The sequence below is a fragment of the Mizuhopecten yessoensis genome, unplaced genomic scaffold (assembly GCF_002113885.1).
Source record: "Mizuhopecten yessoensis strain PY_sf001 unplaced genomic scaffold, ASM211388v2 scaffold1011, whole genome shotgun sequence".
Classification (NCBI taxonomy): domain Eukaryota; kingdom Metazoa; phylum Mollusca; class Bivalvia; order Pectinida; family Pectinidae; genus Mizuhopecten; species Mizuhopecten yessoensis.
Genome location: NW_018403833.1, coordinates 929243 through 951325, shown reverse-complemented (window position 1 = coordinate 951325; position 22083 = coordinate 929243). Strand labels below are relative to the sequence as shown.

Sequence of the window (22083 nt, the reverse complement as noted above, 5' to 3'; positions counted from 1 at the left end):
GGATCTGGATGCTGGATGAACATTCAAAGTACATCACTGTACGTAACAGAGGAGTCCTCAAAACTCCAACTGCGGCAATAGAAGAAAAAACGAAGTCCTAGAAAATTCAGACAATCAACTCAAAATATTCCCTTTATTTAAAGCAGTTCTGAACAGGAAAAGTTTTATTTTTATCTAGAAGCCTACTATGACTAGATGACTTTAAATTACAAAAGTTTTAAGACCAAAGGACAAGTTGAATTAATTGGATCACTATATATAAATAAAACGTGGAGATCTAGACTAAGTATCTAACAAGGGAAAACATTAAATTGTAATAGACCAGGAAAGGTGTAATTTACACCACATGATAATGGTTCTAATACGATATCTGTTCAATAATCCAAAGTGTTTATGATAGGAAAGTAGGAGTATTTCAAGTTTCACTTCCTGCAGTGGCAAGGATTGGTATAGAACATTTAACAGTAGCTAGCTCTGTGGTGGCCCAGAATCAGGATACATGATCAGCTATTTATTCATGTCTGGGCAGAGCTCAGTGTCCTGTTGGATCATAAAACCCTCATGCTGGCGGCACCGGGTATACCAAGCAAATACCTTTTTCTTTTATTTTCATGAAAAATATTTCACCTACATTGAACTGGTAGCTCTGCCGATAAAAATATAATGTGATACACGTGGAGTCCCTTATGTAGAGTTTACTGCTACACAACCTGCCTGGCTATGTGTAGGATGCAGATGACTTTTACTACCACGCATCATTACCTTCTCCTGAACCATGTTTACAAGCTGTTTGACTATAATTAGGCAAATAAGTACCGACATGTGTGTTAAACAGCATTCTTTATGTGTGACAGTGTAATGTTTTACCTATACTGAATAAATGGGGAACATTAAGGTTGAGAGTTCCAGTGCCCTATGTAATATTATCTCCAATGAAGGAGAGTTTCATATTTTTTTCACTTAGAGTCACTTGCCTTTACTATAGCAAAGAGTTAAATGATTATTTTTCTTTTTTTATGAAAACACCTCTGCCAGGGGGATTCAAACTTGATACCTTTAGATAATTGAGCATGGAGCTTAATTAGGCCAAAAAATAGATTTATTAGCCATGGCAAAGTTCACAGCCACTCATTAAAATGTACTTTCTTCCTGTCCTGGGAGTCTGACCCTACTCTTGACATAGCTATTGTAACGTGTGGAAATGCATTGTAAAGTTTGAAATAAAGCATAATATCGATTCAAGAAAATACAATGAAATTATTTGCCTACCAACCTTATCTATTTTTTCAGTCATGTTTTTTTTTGGCCTTATACTCACTCGCTGTGTGGGCATACTATTTGTTATGTCAAATTTTTTCTGCAACATGGTACTCAGATAATTTCAAAATGTTTTAACTCCGTATAGAGGATGCAAACAGAATTGATTTTGTAAATGGTGGAAATAAAATAATTTAATATGGGCATGGCATTTGAGGGCCTGTATACAGTAGAAAATTGGTGGAACTCTATCTTACACAGCCTAGTGTACCAAGTTCTCCACCTGTTTGTTTAATGTATACCAAACCTAGTGAGTATCTATATATATATACAGCCTAGTTTATCTATGATTTACATATGCTTTACATATCCCAAAGACAGGTCGCTCAGCTAGACAAAATACTGGAGCCTTAGATCTAAAGGGAACCCATTGTTTTACGAGATACTAGCGTATTTCTCTTTGATAACGCCGACCCCCAAATGACAAATCAAATAATGCATTACTACTTCAGGAGACACAAATCTACAACAATATATCTTGTATCTTTTTATTTTAATACAACAGAAAGGCCGTTCATTTATCCCAGACTTTAAATATGACCGATTGTTCCTGCCCTTTGTAATTGATGTGAAAGACATAGGAATCAGGTTATGTTGTGTCTGTATAGTGTGTCCCTGAACTCATTTAGGACAAAAAATATCAGCTGTGAATGACAGCTGACCTACAAAATGACAGATGACCTAAAACATTGTCAGCTATTTACAATTTTAGAAAATCCATCAATGAATGAACAGATATATTAAATCAAAACCAAAATTAGATTTATATTGTCCAGTACATTTAGAAAGAAAAAAAAAAAAAATCTAAAAAAGGACTGCAGTGAACAGGGAAAGTTTCTAGAGAAATGTAAAACTATAAACAGTCACATCGACAAACACCTTTCACGACCCTGTTTAGTGTCACAGAAAATGAATGACAGTTACCCGCCCTTTGGTCACCGATAACATGTATGAAAGGGCACTGCAGACTCAATTCACAGCCATAGAAATACAGAAACCCGAAACCCTTTCACTGCACAACTCGAGATAACTTATCTACAAGCAACCGTTGAAAATAAAACTGAAATACACTGTGGCACAAAAATTAATAAATTTATAAATAAATTTTGAATTAATTAATATGATCATCAATGATTACACATCTTGTAGGTCTTATATGTGTTACTTTGAAGTGAGGAAGCTTAAAATCCTTATGCAGCAGAACACCAATTAAGTGCTCTTGACATAGCTGAAGAGATAGAAATTGATTCAAGTATTTCCAATGTAGAGGCTTGTATTCGGAGTCAATGACATGACCAGTTATTCATTAGGGTGTCGGCAAAACAACAAACACACTCCGAGACTATAGGTGATCAGACTAGCAGCAGCCTGTAGACCTTTGGAGAGTTCTTTATTAACAGAACCAGACACCCTTGGGATATTGAAAAGCTATCTGAATACTTCCTGGACCAAAGGTTGACCTCAATAAAGAAGGGAATTTATTCCAGAGCGATTCTCCCCGTGACCCAGACTCCCAATAAACCTGCTTTTATCACCCATTCAGACGAATTTCATAGAACTTAACGCTGAAATTCTCGCCAGATCAGGATATATGACATGTCAAAATATCATTAAAAGAATTCAGATATATAGTTTGCTCATCATATCGTCTCTTAAAACTTTAAACTTAATGGCCATAAAGCTTAATTAACATCACACAAATGGATTTATCGTGTAATTGAATTTTTTGTTTCTTCAGAAAGATATTTCACAACATTAAACCTGAAAATTAAGTTATGATATTAACAAATGCACTAAAAACCACAAAGAATTGAAAAGAAATAAAATACATTAACTCACCTTGTAAGAAATGATGTCTCCCTTGAATGCATCAGAAGGAATCGCATAATTGAACATTTTCCCGATAATTGCTGAGCTATCTGCTATACCCCAGTTCAGAGCCACAGGGACTTTTCGCGATCCTTCATCCAAGGAATTGAGGAGGCTATCGACGTCCACTTTCATGTTTTGTCCAGAGCACATACCAAGTATGGCCAGTATCACAAATACAAATAATTCCATTTTGATTGATACACTTAGTGTCCTTGTAATATTTCCTCTCTGCTTTGAAATTTTCTGCTGGCAACCGCACGACTCGCCAGCTACATCCATTGCTGAGAGCCAACACTGGTTAATATAGGAAATATTTCCCTTTGATAATAATTTTTTGCTTCTATTATTATTCATAAAAATATGAGATCCACCTTATGACCTTCGGGATGAAACATTCGATAGAATCCCACCACTTCCTGAAGTATCAGAACCTCGGTGAACAGAAGTGTTCCTGTGTCGTAAGGCGCTTGAAGGTCGGAACAGTCTTCCAGGAGAAATCTCAAAGCTCCTCCCTCATGTTAATCCACCTGTAAAATACAAGGTAAGCGGATTATAGACATGTACACCTACGTTGATGTTGTTTACCTCCCGCCATTATAGCCGCTGGAATGTCCACTGATCAGCTTATACCTCTGGCCTAATGTGCCATTGTGACAAATTAAACACATTACTTAACCCAGGATAGAAACATGCCCTATCATTGCCACTGTGATAAATCCTGTTATTAGCCCTTTCCCCAATCCTCTGATATCCCTCTTATACCTATCATTTAATTCTCCTTTCCTTTTCATTATAATTAGCACCTGTATTGTCATCGCGGACAAAATAAAATGACATGATAGAATATCTCCGAAAAAATGTTCCTGAAGAGATAAATGTCACATTAGAAAAAGTCAATTCTTATTAGCTGTATAACCGTGGCGGAGATTATGATCTAATAATGTTTACAATAGATACATATGTTTGTCTGCCCAACTCCACAGTGCTCTATAATACCTGTCCTTATGCTAGAACCAGTTCCCACAGGCTAGACTCCATAACTCAATGGCAAATCTTTGATAACGCAAACAGGAATATTGCATGTAGACTTGCATGACCTATGGCTGACGCAGGGTAATAATCAACGGGAGAAAATTATCACAGAAATAATCGGTTTGACCTGTGATAAAAGTCAGACATGTTTTCCTCATACACCAGCACCGACTCACACTGAGTCACCACAAACTGAGATTTTAAGTTCAACCCGACATTTGAGGTTCAACCTGACAACCTGACATTTACTTGTGTTGACAAGTTGAGACTAACCTCAGCCCCTTTCTGACCACAAGCCAACATAATCGTCCATGTGCTAGAAAAAAAAGCCCATCGGTATATCATCCCTGGTGTCACAACACCCAGTAGAAATGATGACTGACCTTACCAGTCCTAATGTTACCACAGTACTCGGGGCCAGCTGTACTGTTGGTGTGGGGGTCCTTAGGGGCAGTGCTGGTCTACGAGTGGCTGTTGTCACCTCAACGCCATTGATACCATACACTTTTGCCTCCAGCACTACTACACACTACAAACACACCGGCACCAGATGTTCGCTAGAGGAACACAGACTAGCTACATTGGTCCCACCAGTCAAAAAAGGAAATACCATATAGTCATGGTTACCACAGCAATGCAATATGGGAAACACAAAACACTACATCATATATACAAATTCCTGTTGGTGTAGAGAGTGTGAACAGGGTTGGCTGTCTGTATCATAGCCAGCCAGAGACAGAAACAGGACAGGGAGCTGGAGGAGCGACACAGAAGTAAGGGCGGGTAAACGAGGGAGGGGGCTGGGCCACCGAGACAGAAGTAAGGGCGGGTTAGGGCACTGAGACAAACCAGGGAGGGGGCTGGGGCCTTGAGACGGAAGTAAGGGAGGGTTAGGGCACCAAGACAGAAGTAAGGGATGGTTAGGGAATGGGCAGGGAGCTGGGGCACCAAGACAGAAGTAAGGGAGGGTTAGGGCATGGGCCGGGAGCTGGGGCACCGAGACAGAAGTAAGGGAGGATAAGAGCATGGACAGGGAGCTGGGGTACGGAGACAGAAGTAAGGGAGGATAAGGCATGGACAGGGAGCTGGGGCACGGGGACAGAAGTAAGGGAGGATATGGCATTGACAGGGAGCTGGGGCACCGAGACAGAAGTAAGGGAGGGTAAGAGCATGGACAGGGAGCTGGGGCACGGAGACAGAAGTAAGGGAGGATATGGCATGGACAGGGAGCTGGGGCACCGAGACAGAAGTAAGGGAGGGTCAGGGCATGGGCAGGGAGCTCGGGCACTGAGACAGAAGTAAGGAAGGGTTAGGGCATGGGCAGGGAGCTTGGGCACCGAGACAGAAAGGAGGGGATAAAACAAGGGTCAAGGGAGCTAGAAGCATGCACTGAAACAGAATCAAGGGAAGGACACAGAAACATGGGGAGGGGGAACACATGGGCTACTATTAACACCAGAAACACGATATAAAATTACTTCCTTACAACAAATTCCTTCTCCCTACTATCATAAATCCGGACACTGCCTGCTTTAACCTTCTGCAAAGTTCAAGTCACCTGCTATGAACAGGAAATTGTATTTTGAAATTTACATATTTTTAATGCTCTACTGTCAACTGCTTTGACTATTCATAAAACAGCTATATTGAATGGACAAATTCCCGGGCCTTGGTCAGCTTCCCAGTACACCCTCTACACCATTACATTGTACACACTGTGATAACTCTGTCCCATCTCTCTGTCCACTGAAGCTGTGCTGGGAGAAAGTGAAGAGAGGACTGAAAACCCTGCAAGCAGTGTGAGTCTAGATCTTACCGCCATCATAGGGTTTATTCGCAATCTGATATGATTAGAAAACCAACGCCTATCTCAGTCACCCGCATTCTTTTCCTATTTCTATTGGTGCCCTACCTCCCTGGTGATGATGATACAGAAACTCAAGTCTTGCGAAATAAATGAAAGTTCTTCGTGAATGACTAATATTTGAAGATGTTTTCAAATTGATTGTTATCAGAATGTCTTGAGATTTGTGTACAAGGTGTGAGATTAGATTGGAGAAGTGACACGCTGACGAGATGTGCCTCCGGGCTGCCACGGTAACACTTCCTGGTCACATGACTGCTAAGACTCCTTGTAAATCTATCATAGTCTCCCTTTTAACTGTTTTCAGCCCAAGGTGCAACCATAAAGCATGGTAAACAGTTTTATAACATCTTATCATTCCTTCCTTCATTCTCCAGTTTCTTTTATTCATTTCAAATCTGTGCAATACTGATTTTCATAAAAAGCAAAACTGAAAGTTTTCTTACGAAATTCTCCACTTACTTTTAATTGATTTCAGATCTGCCCACAAAACTGATTAATTTATGCAATGTTTAACTTCCTTCAAATCTGTGTGGTATTGATTTTCAAAACAAAACTAAGGAATTTACGCAAAGATTTCAAACAGTCAATATAAAAAGTCTGCGACAGATCTTGATCATTATAATTAATTATACCCTAACTGTGAACAACCTTATATATTGCACTCAACATGTACGAACATTAGTTATGAAAGCATTTCAACTACCGCCATCAGACATCGCCAAACTGTCTGGATTTAATACAACACCCACGTTTCGTTTGACATTTCCAACAGTTAGGACAAAAGCTCGGTAATTATCCTAAAACTGCTTCATTACATAATATAACAAACTACACTGAATTTACATTACAGCTAACACCGCCACGCCTAGTTCATCGTACATAAAACCAAGACGCATGGCAATCTGTTTGTACATGTCATATACTCCAAATCTGGTGATGTGTCCTCTAACATCTAAGTATTGTGGACTAGCAGTGTATTTGATAAGTCTGACAGCCTTGAGAAGCTGTAATGGGCAGCTTTTGAGGATTACTCCGCCAGCAGTGCTGATGAACCAGTGATTCTTAGACATCTTTAAAAATATCGCATCTCCTTAGAAAATTCTACAGCGCATGTTCTAATTATTTCACCTTTTGGTTTTTATGAGTGATGCAACCATCGAGACGTTTGACAGAGCCCAAAATCCACATAAATCTTGCGAAAATTAGTTACTTATCAAATGAAACGTGATCCAGCTCAATAGTTTTTTTACGACTCGGAATAAAATCTGTTCTGACAATGTAGCTATATAGGTATCATATGCGTCATGACTACAAAATCGACTTTTACATAAACTGTATTATACATTTTTTCACAAACTCCCACTGTTGGAGCCGGTTGGCTGTGGGCTAGGTCAGTATAAATATTTGTCAGAACTGACAGTGAACGCTCCAGACTACAAATACTCTTCTCTGATACCATCAGGGAGGAACGCACTTCTTTCGTTAAACCATGACACCACCTCCATCATAATTAAAGCATTGTGCATCAAACAAAATGAACGTTAACAATCCCAAATAGTTTGGAGAATCTGTTTTCCTCTTTATCGTTCGACACTAAATATACCACGAAAAAGGTCATCATTGTCTTCTTGATTACATTTTTGAAAAAATAATTTGATAAGATTCATTATTTTGGTAAGTTTTGTTTTGTTTTTTAACTTACAGTAAAGTGTACATACCAAAGCTATGTTGTCTATCTGATGATGCATAGACGAAGCATATTAATAACCAGAGACCTATTAGCTATTATATACAGGAGTAGGATGAGAGTTCCTACCCAAATGAATTGCTGGACACAGGCTGGCCTCAGAAAGTATAGCAACTAAAACTAGAACTGGGCGACTTAAATCGGGTAGAATTGATATGTTATTGGCTCAAAAATATTTACTGGTCAAGCATGAGAATTAACAAAATTTCACAGCTTTGATCCTTAAATGCTGATCTTTTAGGTGTGTTCTATCTCTTTCTGTATTTTAACAACGCGGCCAACAGAACAACGCAGCCAACAGAACAATGCATATTGTTCCACTAGACTGAAGTTTTCACTTGCCCAAATGAACGTTTTTTGGAGGCTGGCGTCTGTATTTGCCAACAAAATGAAGTGTAAATATACATGCTGCTGTTCATGAAAAAGCTAATTTATATCTGTAAAGATGACATCTTTTCCCACAACAATGGCTTCAATGTACAAATATTGACCTGCTGACAATACGTTTTGCTAATCTGCCTATCAGTGTTTGGATCAGGCTAACTATTGATTGAATGTTTTCGCCACCTTGACTTTTTCACCCACAGATTCCACACAAGTGCCGCTTCCTATTGATCCCCGGAGATCTGATAGATCTGTGGTCACCACAATGGTCATCCTCTGTACCTTGTCTAGGCCACATATGGCTTATTGATAAAAGATGACCACTCAGGAGGCCATAACAAGTGGTCATCAGCCATGACAAGTGGTCAGTAATTGACAGTGGACAAATGGTCAGGACAAAGATGCATATCTGCACATCAAATATTAATATGATTCACATAAATATCGCGGTGATAACTCACCAAAAACACACGCCAAAACCGATCCCGCTCAAACAAAGAACAGATGGGACGAGGGTCGATGATTCAGAGACGAAGATATTGGTCATACCTTCATGTCAATGTTATCATTGTATAAATACCGAGATTTATGTATGAACGAAGATATGACCAATTACTCACCTGAAGTACAAACTGATAAAATTGATAAGGTCTTCAAAGAATGGACAGATGGGACGGAGGGGTCAACCGTTTCAAAGTCCATTCTTGTTAATGAGCAAATGACAGTCTTAATTTGTACAAGATTAATGAAACCTCAAAATCTCATTAACAATGTAAATTACTAGGAAAGAGAAAGTGTTGGGAAAGTGTTGGGGAAGCCCGAGTGGAGCCAGAGGACCTCATCACAGCAACTGGACTGATCACAGTGTAAATATCCTCTTTATTATCAGGACATGTACAGTTCGATATTAAATATCATGTTTGTCCATTCATACCATCCTATGTGGTGTTTCACCTTAGAATTGAATATCACCGACAACCCAGTCTCATTAATACCATTTCATGTGTGTTATGGGGACAAAGAATGATTTGTATGCAACTTATACCGGGCCATGCAGGAACTAATTGCTGATTTGACGGATGGTCTGTCAGGGGAGATAAGTAGGCTGACTGATAGCTACACGTAATACTGGATAGAGGTGTGTGGTATCACACACTTTATTGTTTATTAATACTGATCACTGCATCACACAATACTGCAGTCTAATTATCACATTGACATATTAACCACGCAAATAATATCTGATTGGCCGATAAACACACTTCTGTTACGGCTATGACATCAATCCTAACTAGGGTAAAAATGTGAAATGATATAGTCTCTAGTAAGTTCCCAAATACAGCACAAAGGGGAATCCCGTTTTCCAATGCCATAGCTGGAAATCCCAAACTTACGTCAGCGAAGTCTTGATTGAATCATCGTCAAATTAACATATGTTCATACAACTAATAACGTAATTATCATCGTAATTGCTGTCAATACAATGATTAATCAGCTAATAACCTCCGCCCCAGACTAGAATAACAACCTTCCTGGGTTGATGAAGCATCATATGGACCTTGAACCTTGATTATATAATATCTCTACTACTCAAACAAGGTATGATATCTCTACTACTCAAACAAGGTATGATATCTCTACTACTCAAACAAGGTATGATATCTCTACTATTCAAACAAGGTATGATATCTCTACTACACAAGCAAGGTATGATATCTCTACTACTCAAACAAGGTATGATATCTCTACTATTCAAACAAGGCATGAAATCTCTACTACTCAATCAAGGTATGATATCTATACTACTCAAACAAGTTATGATATCTCTACTTTTCAAACAAGGTATGGTATCTTTACTACTCAAACAAGGAATCCTATTTCTCCTACTCAAACAAGGTGTGATATCTCTACGACTCAAACAAGGTATAATATCTCTACTACTCGAACAAGGTATGATATTTCTCCTACTCAAACAAGGTATGATATCTCTACTACTCAAACAAGGTATGGTATCTCTACTACTCAAACAAGGTGTGGTATCTCTACTACTCAAACAAGGTATGATATCTCTACTACTCAAACAAGGAATGATATCTCTACTACTCAAACAAGGTATGATATCTCTACTACACAAACAAGGTATGATATCTCTACAACTCAAACAAGGTATGATATCTCTACTTTTCAAACAAATTCAAACAAGGTATGATATCTCCAATACACAACCAAAGTATGATATCTCTACTATTCAAACAAGGTATGATATCTCTACTATTCAAACAAGGTATGGTATCTCTACTATTCAAACAAGGTATGATATCTTTACTACTCAAACAAGGAATTACCAGTAGACAAATGACAACATTAAAGGAAACATAATTAACAACAAATACCTGTGATCTTGAAGCATATTATATCAATCCTCTATAAAGACATGTTTTTATTTATAACTAGAACTTTTCGTTGAAATCATACTTATACAACCCGAAACTCTCAGGACAAACTTTTGGTTGAAATTATCGGTGCAGTATCTTCAAAAATTCCCAAAAAGTATTGATTATATAATATGCCATATTTTTCAAACAAGATCTCAGTAAATTATGGTGAAGGGATGGACAATAAGACCGGTGAAGGGATGGACAATAATAAGACCAGTGAAGGGATGGACAATAAGACCGGTGAAGGGATGGACAATAAGACCAGGAAAGGGAGTTGGGGTGTTTTAAGGGATAAAACACTTATTAGGTTGGCTACGGTATGTGTTTTACTATAAATGTAAAATACACCCTTCAGAGTCAATATGGGTATTAAAATTAATTGGTAGACAATAATATATATGTTTGTATATTTCTTATTCCTTGTAATATACCAGACCTGACAATGATCAAGTGTTCCGGACAAACACAGGTAACACCCTATCAAAATTATAATCAACATGAAATCTGGGTATAAATCAAGTCTATAATACCGTACTGAAAACTATGTTATCTGAATCCAGACCGACGGAAATTGCCTGCACAATGAGATAGACTCATACAGGTATTGAGTAAAGCGTTATCATACACCGTAACACATAAACAGCTATTATACGCTCTGTTATAGAGCAGTTGTTGCGATCGTTAATTAAATTTCAGACAATCACATAGGCGGCACGCCCCGTTTGATTGCATTAATTTAGTAATACAAGATGAAATGAGATAGCGTGCTAACATGCTGTAATATTTTAGTTTTTTTTTTATTTCTTGCTCTAGATCATTCCGTCAAAAACATTATTCACATGGTATATTGAACATTATTCCAGACAGTGTGTCACTATAATATTATAATGATATTGAGATTGGATAAGAAAAACTTAATAAGCAGTCTTGTGTCATGTAAAGTAAATTTTAGTTTTTTTATAACATTCAACTTTTCTGAAGTTAAAAATAAATGTAAACAAACCTGTATCAAGGTCAACACATCAAACAAGTCCATGTACACAACAGTAATTCCACATGTTTTAGAATATCTCTGTACTTGAATTTTTTATAAACATCCGGAAGAGAATTTGAACAGATCACAACAGAATATCTCAGTGTGTATGTGGTTGTCACTCACAGGCATGTGCTTCTGTCTGAAACTTCTGGACATAAAAAAGAATTTGTATATATATATATATACACGATTGCTTCAACTCAAAAGAACTACTCACAGGCAGAGAAAAAACGTGAATCATTTCCTTTTATCAATTACCTCAACTACATCAATTACCTGTACGAGACTTAAAACACCCCCAGAGAACAATTACCTGTAATTTATCGCCATTAATCCCTGTCCGACAGGTGAAATAGACAGGTGAGCTAAGGTGGCACATGGGATGCGTGAGTAATGTTTATCTGGCACACAGGTGAGACACATTGTACAACCTGACAGGTATATATCTAGGTATTATAACGGGGTGACACTATATGGTCGAGTACAGTTTTTGTAGGCGTGCTAATACATTGTGATAATTAATTGCGATAGACACGGATGATTTATTTGATCATTTATACACCAATACCATATTAAGTCAGGGTTTTGTAGACGTCAATGTATTTAATTATATCCTGATTATTGTGATAGACGGAGGTAATTATAAACCTTTATCAGTTGTGTACACTAGTCAATAAAGGCCGCCTATACCTATACACCAATCACTGTGTGATTGTTACTGCTAATACATTTCTATCGACAGATTATTATCCCATATTGCACTTTCCTTATTCAGCTATCAATGTTCCAGTTTTTAAGGGTATGTATAATTCTAATAGGTGTTTTGATAGCAAATTATTCTAGGTGTAACAGGAAGTAATTGCTCATGTTGTTTGTTTTTCCGATGATGAGAGATGATGAGAAAAGGAAACTTATGAATGTACAAAATAGGCTAGCACTATACTGTGAGCGAAAGCTTTAATGGGTAACCATGACAAAAATTTAGTAAATCCCTGTATTATATGTAAATATCAATCCTGATTAGAACCAGTCTACACTTCTATATATATGCTGGGTCCTATTTTAGGTGATGCCCTTCCAAATGATGTGAGATTTCTTTTAAACACAAATTTACACACACAATTCACCATATCAAGCGATTTCTCAAAGTCTTATCAATTCGAATATGTTTCCTATTCGTACATTTATGTTTTATGCTTTTTTTGATAAAAGGAACTTATTGAAATCTGATGTAATTTATTTTATTTTTTCCAGCGCAGTGATAACCTTATACATATGTCAACGATCAACAGGGACTACCAGCTAAAAAACACGACTATCAGCTAAAAACACCATGTGATATACGTTCACATGTAGAATTTACTGTTTTCATTTTAAAGATACAGCCCACTCAAAAGTGGATGAAACATCATAAATTCTACCTTACTTATGTACAAATAAAACTGATGTCCCTGATTAAAATTTGGTAAGTATCATCTTATATACTTATAAAGTCTAAGTTTTTTATTTTGAGAAATAATTTAATTACTATTAAACCTCGACTTGGATTAGAGACACTTTCAATAACTGTTTCAGCTCTCAGACTGGCATACAAATTCTAATCTCCCATCATTTATGTGCAATTTACTGAAGGCGGAGCGGAGTACGTAGCTCCAGGAGATTTATTTTCTTAAGATGTTGGCATTTCACGAATTAATGAAATTACATGATCTAGGAGGTACCAGTATGTTACATAATATAAACAGGAGAAGTGGTGAGACAGGAACGTAACAACTTTAGGAAATCTGTCCATATGGAATGATATGCAATTGGAGATGAGAGTAAAGATGTAAAACTTTGGATGAGGGTTGACCATTTCAGCCAATTCTGACTACTGTGACACAAGTGTAGCCAATTTGTACTTTTGTGATACCATTGTTGCTAATTTTGACTATTGTGATACCATTGTTGCCAATTTTGACTACTGTAACACAAGTGTAGCTAATTTTGATTATTGTGACCAAGTGTAGCTAATTTTGACTATTGTGACATAAGTGTAGCCAATTTGTACTATTGTGATACCATTAACACTAATTTCGACAACTGTTACAATTGTAGCTAATTTAGACTATTTTGATACCATTGTAGCCAATTTTAATACCATATATTGTAGTTAATTTTAACAATTGTGATACCATATATTGTAGTTAATTTTAACAATTGTGATTCCAATTTAGCAAATTTTGACAATTATGATACTATTGTAGCCAATTTTGAGAATTGGTATATCACTGCAGCCAATTTTGGCAATTGTGATCCCATTGTAGCCATTTTTGAACAAATTGTGATATCACTGTAGCCAATTTTGACAATTGTGATACCATTGTAGCCAATTTTGTCAATTGGAATACCATTGTAGCCAATTTAGACTTTTGTGATGCCATTCGTTTTACTGCTGTTGTGTGAACCATTACAGTACTAATGTGTACCACTTTATAATAATATACACTTTATTAAATATGAGGGACTACAGTGATAAGAGGTAGTGCAGACATTAGATTACAATATACGTACATTACAGAGCAATGACCCAAGACTCCTACAGAAAGTAGCCCAGAGAGTCTGGGGAACAGCAGACAGAATTATGAGGATATAGCTTTACAGATTTGTTGGCCTGGACAAGTGGCTCCCCTCATCCATCAAAGCTGCTGGACAGACATACTCTAAACATCCCACCTATCTTTGCTTCCCCATCTCTTTCCCTCCAACAAACAAATATGCCACAAACTCGCCAACTCCTCCAAGAAGTTTACATCTTCACACCAATAAATTACAAAGCTGTCCAACTAGTACCCCAAACATCCTCCCCCTCATAGATCCCTCACATCTCCTATACCCCCTCCCCACACTGGCCAATTACGCAAAACATCCCCCTCCCAAATATCCCTCCCCCACACTTTAACCAATTACAAGAACATGTGTATATTCCCAGGATAACATCACTCCCACTAAATTAGCCTGATTTATAGAGGATATACCCCCACTAGACAGTATCGGACTGACCATCAACATATGCTCCCTGTTATAGCAACACGCTCCATCCACACCTCTTTGACCACTGACCACTTAAATCATTTAGACCTGTGATAGATTTATGGTTGGGCCCTAAATCTTTAGCCAAGTCTTGAAATAACAGACTTGAGTAGTTCACATATTTCCTGTAATGACCTGGAGATTGTTAACAGGTTTATATCCAAAGCAACACAAACATACACCACCAACACCTGCTGAAGTGAAATAACAACCCTCTGGATAGGTAAAAACATGTCCAAGGGTTGGACTTGTATATAATGATCACCAATGAACAGTCTAGGATTGAAGCTTATGAGTGCTTGTTTCTGAAGAAAATAATATCATTTTTATTAATTTAAGTGGACCCCAGACTGACAAAATTTAGGATTTAAATCATCTGAGTTCTTAGATCACAGCAACTAGACATAAAACAATATCTCAAGATTTCAACATTTTAAACACACATTCAAGTCACAATTATAGGTAATATATAACATGAGATCAACAAATATACTACATATAGAACACAGCAAACCGAGTACAAGTGATTATACAGCAACTATATAAACTTGTATATATTCCTAGAACCCTGTCCCTACTCTTTTGTGTCTGTCCTGCAAGTTTCCATGCCAATTGTTAAGTCAGATATCAGCCCCATGAAACCTTTATATACAGAAAGATTATGCCTACCCTATTTTTCACACAGAACCATATGGAGATAGACCTGATCAAGACTAGAGGACTTATCCTGGAGACAACTCTCAAAGCAGACTGGATTGGCGCCAGACAAGCCGGGAGGATTGAGTCAGTGCTATTTCTGACATAAATGTTACGATGTTAGGTTACATATATATTTTGGTTTGGCCTAACCTGCCTATAAAGCCCCATAAAACAAGAGGCCCAGGGGCATTAATAGCTCACCTGGTATTTTATTTTTCAATTTAAAACCTGCTGAGTACCATTCAGGTTTATCAAAGGAGTACAAGTAACAAAGTTGCATCTTCCATTTATAAATATTCAATTCCCTTTGCCCAAAGATTCTCTAAAACAAGTTTGGTTAGGTTAAAATCCCTTCAACGGTACAGAAGGAGAAGGATCTTTAATGTTTTCCTCTATTTCCCCTAATGGGCCCCACTAATCTGCCCCAAAGAAGGGGAATCCACACACCTCAGTTTAAACAAAATTGATTCTTTTCTCCCTAAGCATGCTTCAGACTGCATTTGGTTTAAATCCCTTCACTTGTATAGTAGGAGAAAAAAAATCCTCTATTTCCCCTATTGGGCCCCGCTCCTATGCCGCCAGAAGGCCCACACCCTCCGTTTATACAAACTTGAGTCTCCTTTGTCCAAAGATGCTCTAGGACAAATTTGGTCAAAATCCTTCAATTGGTTGAGGAGAAGATTTTTAAAGATTTACCTATTTTCCCCTATTTGGCCCCGTCCCTCTGCCCCCAGGGGGACCATACCCTCCGTTCATACAAAACTGAGAACCCTTTGGCCAATGATGCTCCAGACCAAATTTGGTCAAAATCCCTTCATCGGTACAAAAGGAGAAGGATATTTGANAGAAGAACATTTTTAAAGATTTACCTTTTTTCCCCTTATTTAGCCCCGCCCCTCTGCCCCGAGGGGGGGCTATACCGTCCGTTTATACAAAACTGAGAACCCTTTGGCCAATGATGCTCCTGACCAAGCTTCAGACTGCATTTGGTTTAAATCCCTTCACTTGTATAGTAGGAGAGAAAAAATCCTCTACTTCCCCTATTTGGCCCCGCCCCTCTGCCCCCAAAGAGGCCACACCCTCCGTTTATACAAACTTGAGTCTCCTTTGTCCAAAGATGCTCTAGGACAAATTTGGTCAAAATTCTTCTATTGGTTGAGAAGAAGAAGATTTTTAAAGATTTACCTATTTTCCCCCTATTTGGCCCCGCCCCTCTGCCCCCAGGGGGGTTATACCCTCCGTTTATACAAAACTGAGAACCCTTTGGCCAATGATGTTCCTGACCAAATTTGGTCAAAATCCTCTGAGCCATTCAGGACAAGTAGCATTTTAAAGGAAAAAGTTGCCGGACGCCGGACGCTGCACCATGGGATAAGCTCACCTGGCCCGAAGGGCCAGGTGAGCTAAAAAACCATTTGTCTGCCCCCCCTCCCCCCTCAAAAGCCTGTTATTCTATGTAGACCGAGTGTATCCAGCAAATACAACAACAATATACACTGATAAATAAAATGGCTTATCATGTGTTACAGAGAAAGAAAACTAGATTTTCAATCCCTGTCCCTTCCCACATAATTCAAAATACAGTTTAACAACATGCAACAATGAAATTTACCTGACCATGCAGTGCAGACCAATCCTCATTACCCTGATCCTACTAAATACACGAACCGAAAAACAGTGAACTCGCGGATACCATTACTATACACCCGTACACCTACGTGGTGTTTAGAAATTAGGCCAGACAGGCAGAGGAAACCACAGAGCTGGACATTTTCCAGTATATTACCTGTTGACGAATATAGCATACCTGTACACACTAAGGACTTACGACTTATCTGATACTTGAACAACTTTATCTCAAGTTAGACGCCAATCTACCAAAGTTACTCGGAAAGTGAACAGAAAAATGCTATCTATAAATCATCATGTGGAGCACGGTCAACAGAGGTCTTACATGGGCTTCCCCTTTAAATCGTCATCCAAACACATATATCACATACAGGTAGGGTCCATTTGGTACAAAAGGGGGAGAGAGGGGTGTAAATGAGCTCAATTACACATCAGATCTTTATGATTTAAATTGACCTTTCTTATGTACGTGATCAGAAATCAAGGATGAAGACATTAGTCACAGTGATTTCACACAAACACACCTGCCCGCTTTGTTAGACATAATTTATCCATATATTACCTGTTACGATCATGTATTAATGACATTCAGCCAGAACCCGGGTTAAAGGTTTGTATGTTTCTATATCCCCCGATCGGTACCCGTCACTAGAGGATGGGTATTTGGTGGAACTTGTTTTATTTAGCTCTGACATAACGTGTCTGTATACAACTAGTACCTGGCATGGCAATACAAGAGAAATATATCCAAATACATGCCTCATTAAGTTCTAAAATGAAAGATAAATAATCCTTTGTCAGGTTCCATTTGAAAATCAGTCAGTCATGTTAATTTTGTCTCGGCCACAATAAGTACAGGCAAAGCGAAAGTACACAAACATATTGTACACTCCCCTCTCTGTCGCCATTAAAACTTACCACTACATCAAATTCTACCTGAATCGGTAGATCGGAAACAAATTACAGAATTCCCAATCAAATTAAATTGACGGGAATGAGATTAAATTGTTTTCCGTATTGATCTCCAAACATTAAGCCCACAAAACTGTCAACTGATCGTACCTGATGAGGATGTATCTTTGTTTTACTAGGTCAGTGGGGGACATAAGCGGGCCTTTTTTTGTAATTGATTCTTTACTGCTGACACTAATACTAAGATAAATGTCCATACATCATCATTAGGTGTCAGAGCAGACAGGCTGTGCTGTTTTCTCGCTATAGTCTACTGTATACATATATCTTCATAACGTAGATTTTAGTCCCTGACTAAGTCCTGTGACAGGCTATACAGATATTCCTAAAACATGTCCCCACTTGGAGTCCTTTCACAAAGCCAGGATAACAATGAAACTACTGTTTCCCAAATTAAATGCAATATTGTATGATTCACTTTTGGTGTTGGGGATGGCAGGGAGGGGCTAAGTAAATATATCGTAATCAAAAATACATAAAAAACATTAACAACTCGTTTCTATACAGAATTCCTGAAAGTGAGGTAAGTAAAAACAGAATTTAAGAGAAAAAATTTCTTCAAAACCATTATTGTATAAAAGAAATCTTTTAATCTTCCACTCAAAACAGGTTTTCTGAGAAATGATTATTCAAATGCTACAGAAGTACATCCTTTCCAAGACTTGTCGCAAAATGTCAACAGCAACAGTATTGTTGAAAAGAATATAAAAGAAACAGAAATTTTTCAGAAGCTGATTTGTAAAATAGGCACAATATCTTTTGAAAACAGGTAGATAGTGTCTCCCCCCCCCCCCCCCCCCCTTCCCTGTGTAACTATATGTAGCTCTATACATCGTTGTTTAGAGGTTGACTGTACTTTTCGATGGTCAGAACTTTGTACCTTGTGTTCAATAGGACTACTTGTAATGGGTGGTGTAGATAATACACAGTAACCAATTTGTACAGTTAATCCACAAACAAGCCGAACAGTAACATCCCTAGGGCTGACTATTGTCCCCACGCTCACAGATAACACTATCTCAGGTGATCTGGTAGGGATAATCTCGTCCCTGGGATGTTCTCTTACCTTAGACACTGTGCCAGTGGTTCTAATCACCTCCCACCTGATGTACTGTAACATCTATACCAAACACTACTCATAACCGGTAATGTGAAAATACATGTATACATGTCAGTCAAATGTTCCAGTACAAATACCCTCTGTCTGTTTACCTGTCTCATTTCAGTTCTAATAGTTATATATGACCAAAGGAGAAGAGTAGTACAGATCCAGCTTACTGCCTACTACCATGCTGTTTATCAAATTTGTTAAAACTGTTATAATAAAATGTCTATATGGCAAGAATGAATGATCTAGACTTTGTATAACACACCATAGTGAGTATTTGTAAAAAGTGACTATGTAGAAGATTCTATCGCTATGGTTACACTGACCTAATTCTATCACTACAGTTACACTGACCTAATTCTATCACTACAGTTACACTGACCTACTTCTCTAAGTAACGTTACACTGACATAGTTCTATCATCTATCACTAAGATTACACTGAATCAGTCACTAAGGTTACACTGAATCTATCACTAAGGTTACACTGAATCTGTCACTAAGGTTACACTGAATCAGTCACTAAAGTTACACTGAATCAGTCACTAAGGTTACACTGAATCAGTCACTAAGATTACACTGAATCAGTCACTAAGGTGACACTGAATCAGTTACTAAGATTACACTGAATCAGTCACTAAGGTTACACTGAATCAGTCACTAAGGTGACACTGAATCAGTCACTAAGGTTACACTGAATCAGTCACTTAGGTAACACTGAATCTGTCACTAAGACTGAATCAGTCACTATGATTACACTGAATCAGTCACTAAGGTGACACTGAATCAGTCACTAAGGTTACACTGAATCAGTCACTAAGATTACACTGAATCAGTCACTAAGGTAACACTGAATCTGTCACTAAGACTGAATCTGTCAGTGTTCCGATTGTCAGCCTGACCAGCTTGAAACCTTGTCTCGGGTGTCTTGACATAATAATGCAAGGGCATGAACTATCATACAAGTAAGTTTGTTTCCTATCGTAGAAACACTGTACCGACATTGAATAGCTGACATGCCGTGTGTTTTGTGCTACCAACTAAGGATTTAGCGTGTCGTCTCAGGGACGTTAGTGTGCGACCAACTGAGTTAGGAACAGAGTTAGCAACCTTGAATATACTATGTTTGTATTGACAGATGAGGCTAGAACCTGTGATGACTCAAAACGATGGTAATTTTATGAGATATTTATGTAAAAACAGCAAGGTATTTAAATCTTATCTGTTTTTTATAGGAAAAATAATCAATGTTAAGTCTATTATGGACAAAATGGCTCCCTGCCGCAATAACTACCACTCTTCATGTCATTGTTTTTTCATGGCACCTGAGCAATGATTTTGCCATGCCCATTAGGCCAGCCAGCCAGCCCTGCTGTATAGATACATTGTGGCCTGGGTGTAGCTGGCTTAGGTCACTGTAACAGTTGTAACTCACGTAAACTACCGCGTCTGTCATTAGGGTGCACCACTCCCAACAGATAACATACTGAAGTATCATTAGCCCCGTCATCAACGACCAAAACCCATCCACTCACACCCAGTCATCAAAGACTGTAACCCATCCATACCCATCTCGGAGATTATAGAAATGTCAATGGTACAAAACACACTGTTTTATCAGTTACTGTCCAAGTTCTACAGCGTTGACGTCACATGCAACACTTAAACATCATTGACTTACGATCACAAATGAGCAAAGTTCATGGTATAATTATCCCTCGTCACAATACAAAATAGAGTTGTTATAATGTATTTCATGTGATCAAATATTTATCCGTAACGTAAAACAAACAATATTGGTAAAACATAAATGATTGTATACCCGAATATTTTTCGCCGCAATTTTTGCCGTTTTGCTTTCCATATAAAGAGGGAAATTTTTTCCCCCAACAGCAATTATAAATCCACAACATTTTTTTATCAGAATGAAAGGCAAAGTTTCCCTACAGTTATATCCTCATGAATAAAAATGTATGCACGCGAAATACTCATATCAGCATCTGGAAAAGCTGATTTTCTGGACAATTTGAGTTGCCTAACAAGCCTGCGATTTATATATTCCTGTATCATGATTTCTGACATGTTCCAAACTCCTCCCTACACCCGGTGATAACAGCAGCTCATTCATCGCTTACAGGAACAATACAACACCTTGTTTCTTTTCACAATCCACATCAAAGCCCCTCTGTCTATTGTTGCCATAGAGACCGGCTTATCTTCATTACGGAAACATGTCTTTTTTCAGCCGGTAACCAGAGGAATTAGACACCAGAACAAAAGAAAGGTTACTTGTCTGTGGCTGGCAATGTGAACACACATTTACAACATAAAACAGGAAGTTATGTCACTTCAAACATTACAAATGCATTTTAGAATTTGTATTTATTTCTTCTTGGAAGCCTTGATGAGGCAGGGGAAAGGTTTTATCTGTAGAACAGATGCTATATACGGCAACCACAGTGAACGTCTCCCACAGTCAGTGGAATAAGAAAATCCGTTTAAAAAAAAAAAAAATCAATTATCAATTCAATACAGTTTATTGATTAGGAAACCTATTGTTGATGTCGGAACAATTTCTACATCTTTTGGATTAATTGACAAGTAAGAGCAGCTCGGGAAGTATTAACATATCGTAGGGAAGTATTAACATATATCGTAGGGAAGTATTAACATATATCGTAGGGAAGAATTAACATATAACGTAGGGAAACAGTCTCAATGCAAACTTCTACATTTTTTAATTTTCAGAAAAAACTCCTGATATTACAAAATAATAAATTTTAACTCGCAGGAAATCCAAGAAAGCGCTCTAACCGTAACAAAAATCAAGCACTCAATGATGTAGACTGGACCCATGCAGTTTCTAGAAAATTTAAGTATTTGTTATAATTTTGATCACTTGGATGTCTGA

The 22083-nt window shown here is 37.9% G+C and overlaps 1 protein-coding gene across 13 annotated transcripts in view; it reads right to left on the bottom strand.

Moving 5' to 3' along the window:
- The window catches only part of LOC110456352 (dystroglycan-like), a 151233-nt gene that overhangs the window by 22036 nt on the left and 107114 nt on the right, over positions 1-22083 (bottom strand). For 5 of the 13 annotated variants that reach the window (XM_021507045.1, XM_021507071.1, XM_021507039.1 and 2 more), the window contains one exon: positions 3157-3716. In XM_021507045.1, the coding sequence (XP_021362720.1) occupies positions 3157-3543 (387 nt within the window). In that variant the 5' untranslated portion in view covers positions 3544-3716. The other 8 variants (XM_021507122.1, XM_021507114.1, XM_021507141.1 and 5 more) reach the window with 8 other exon arrangements.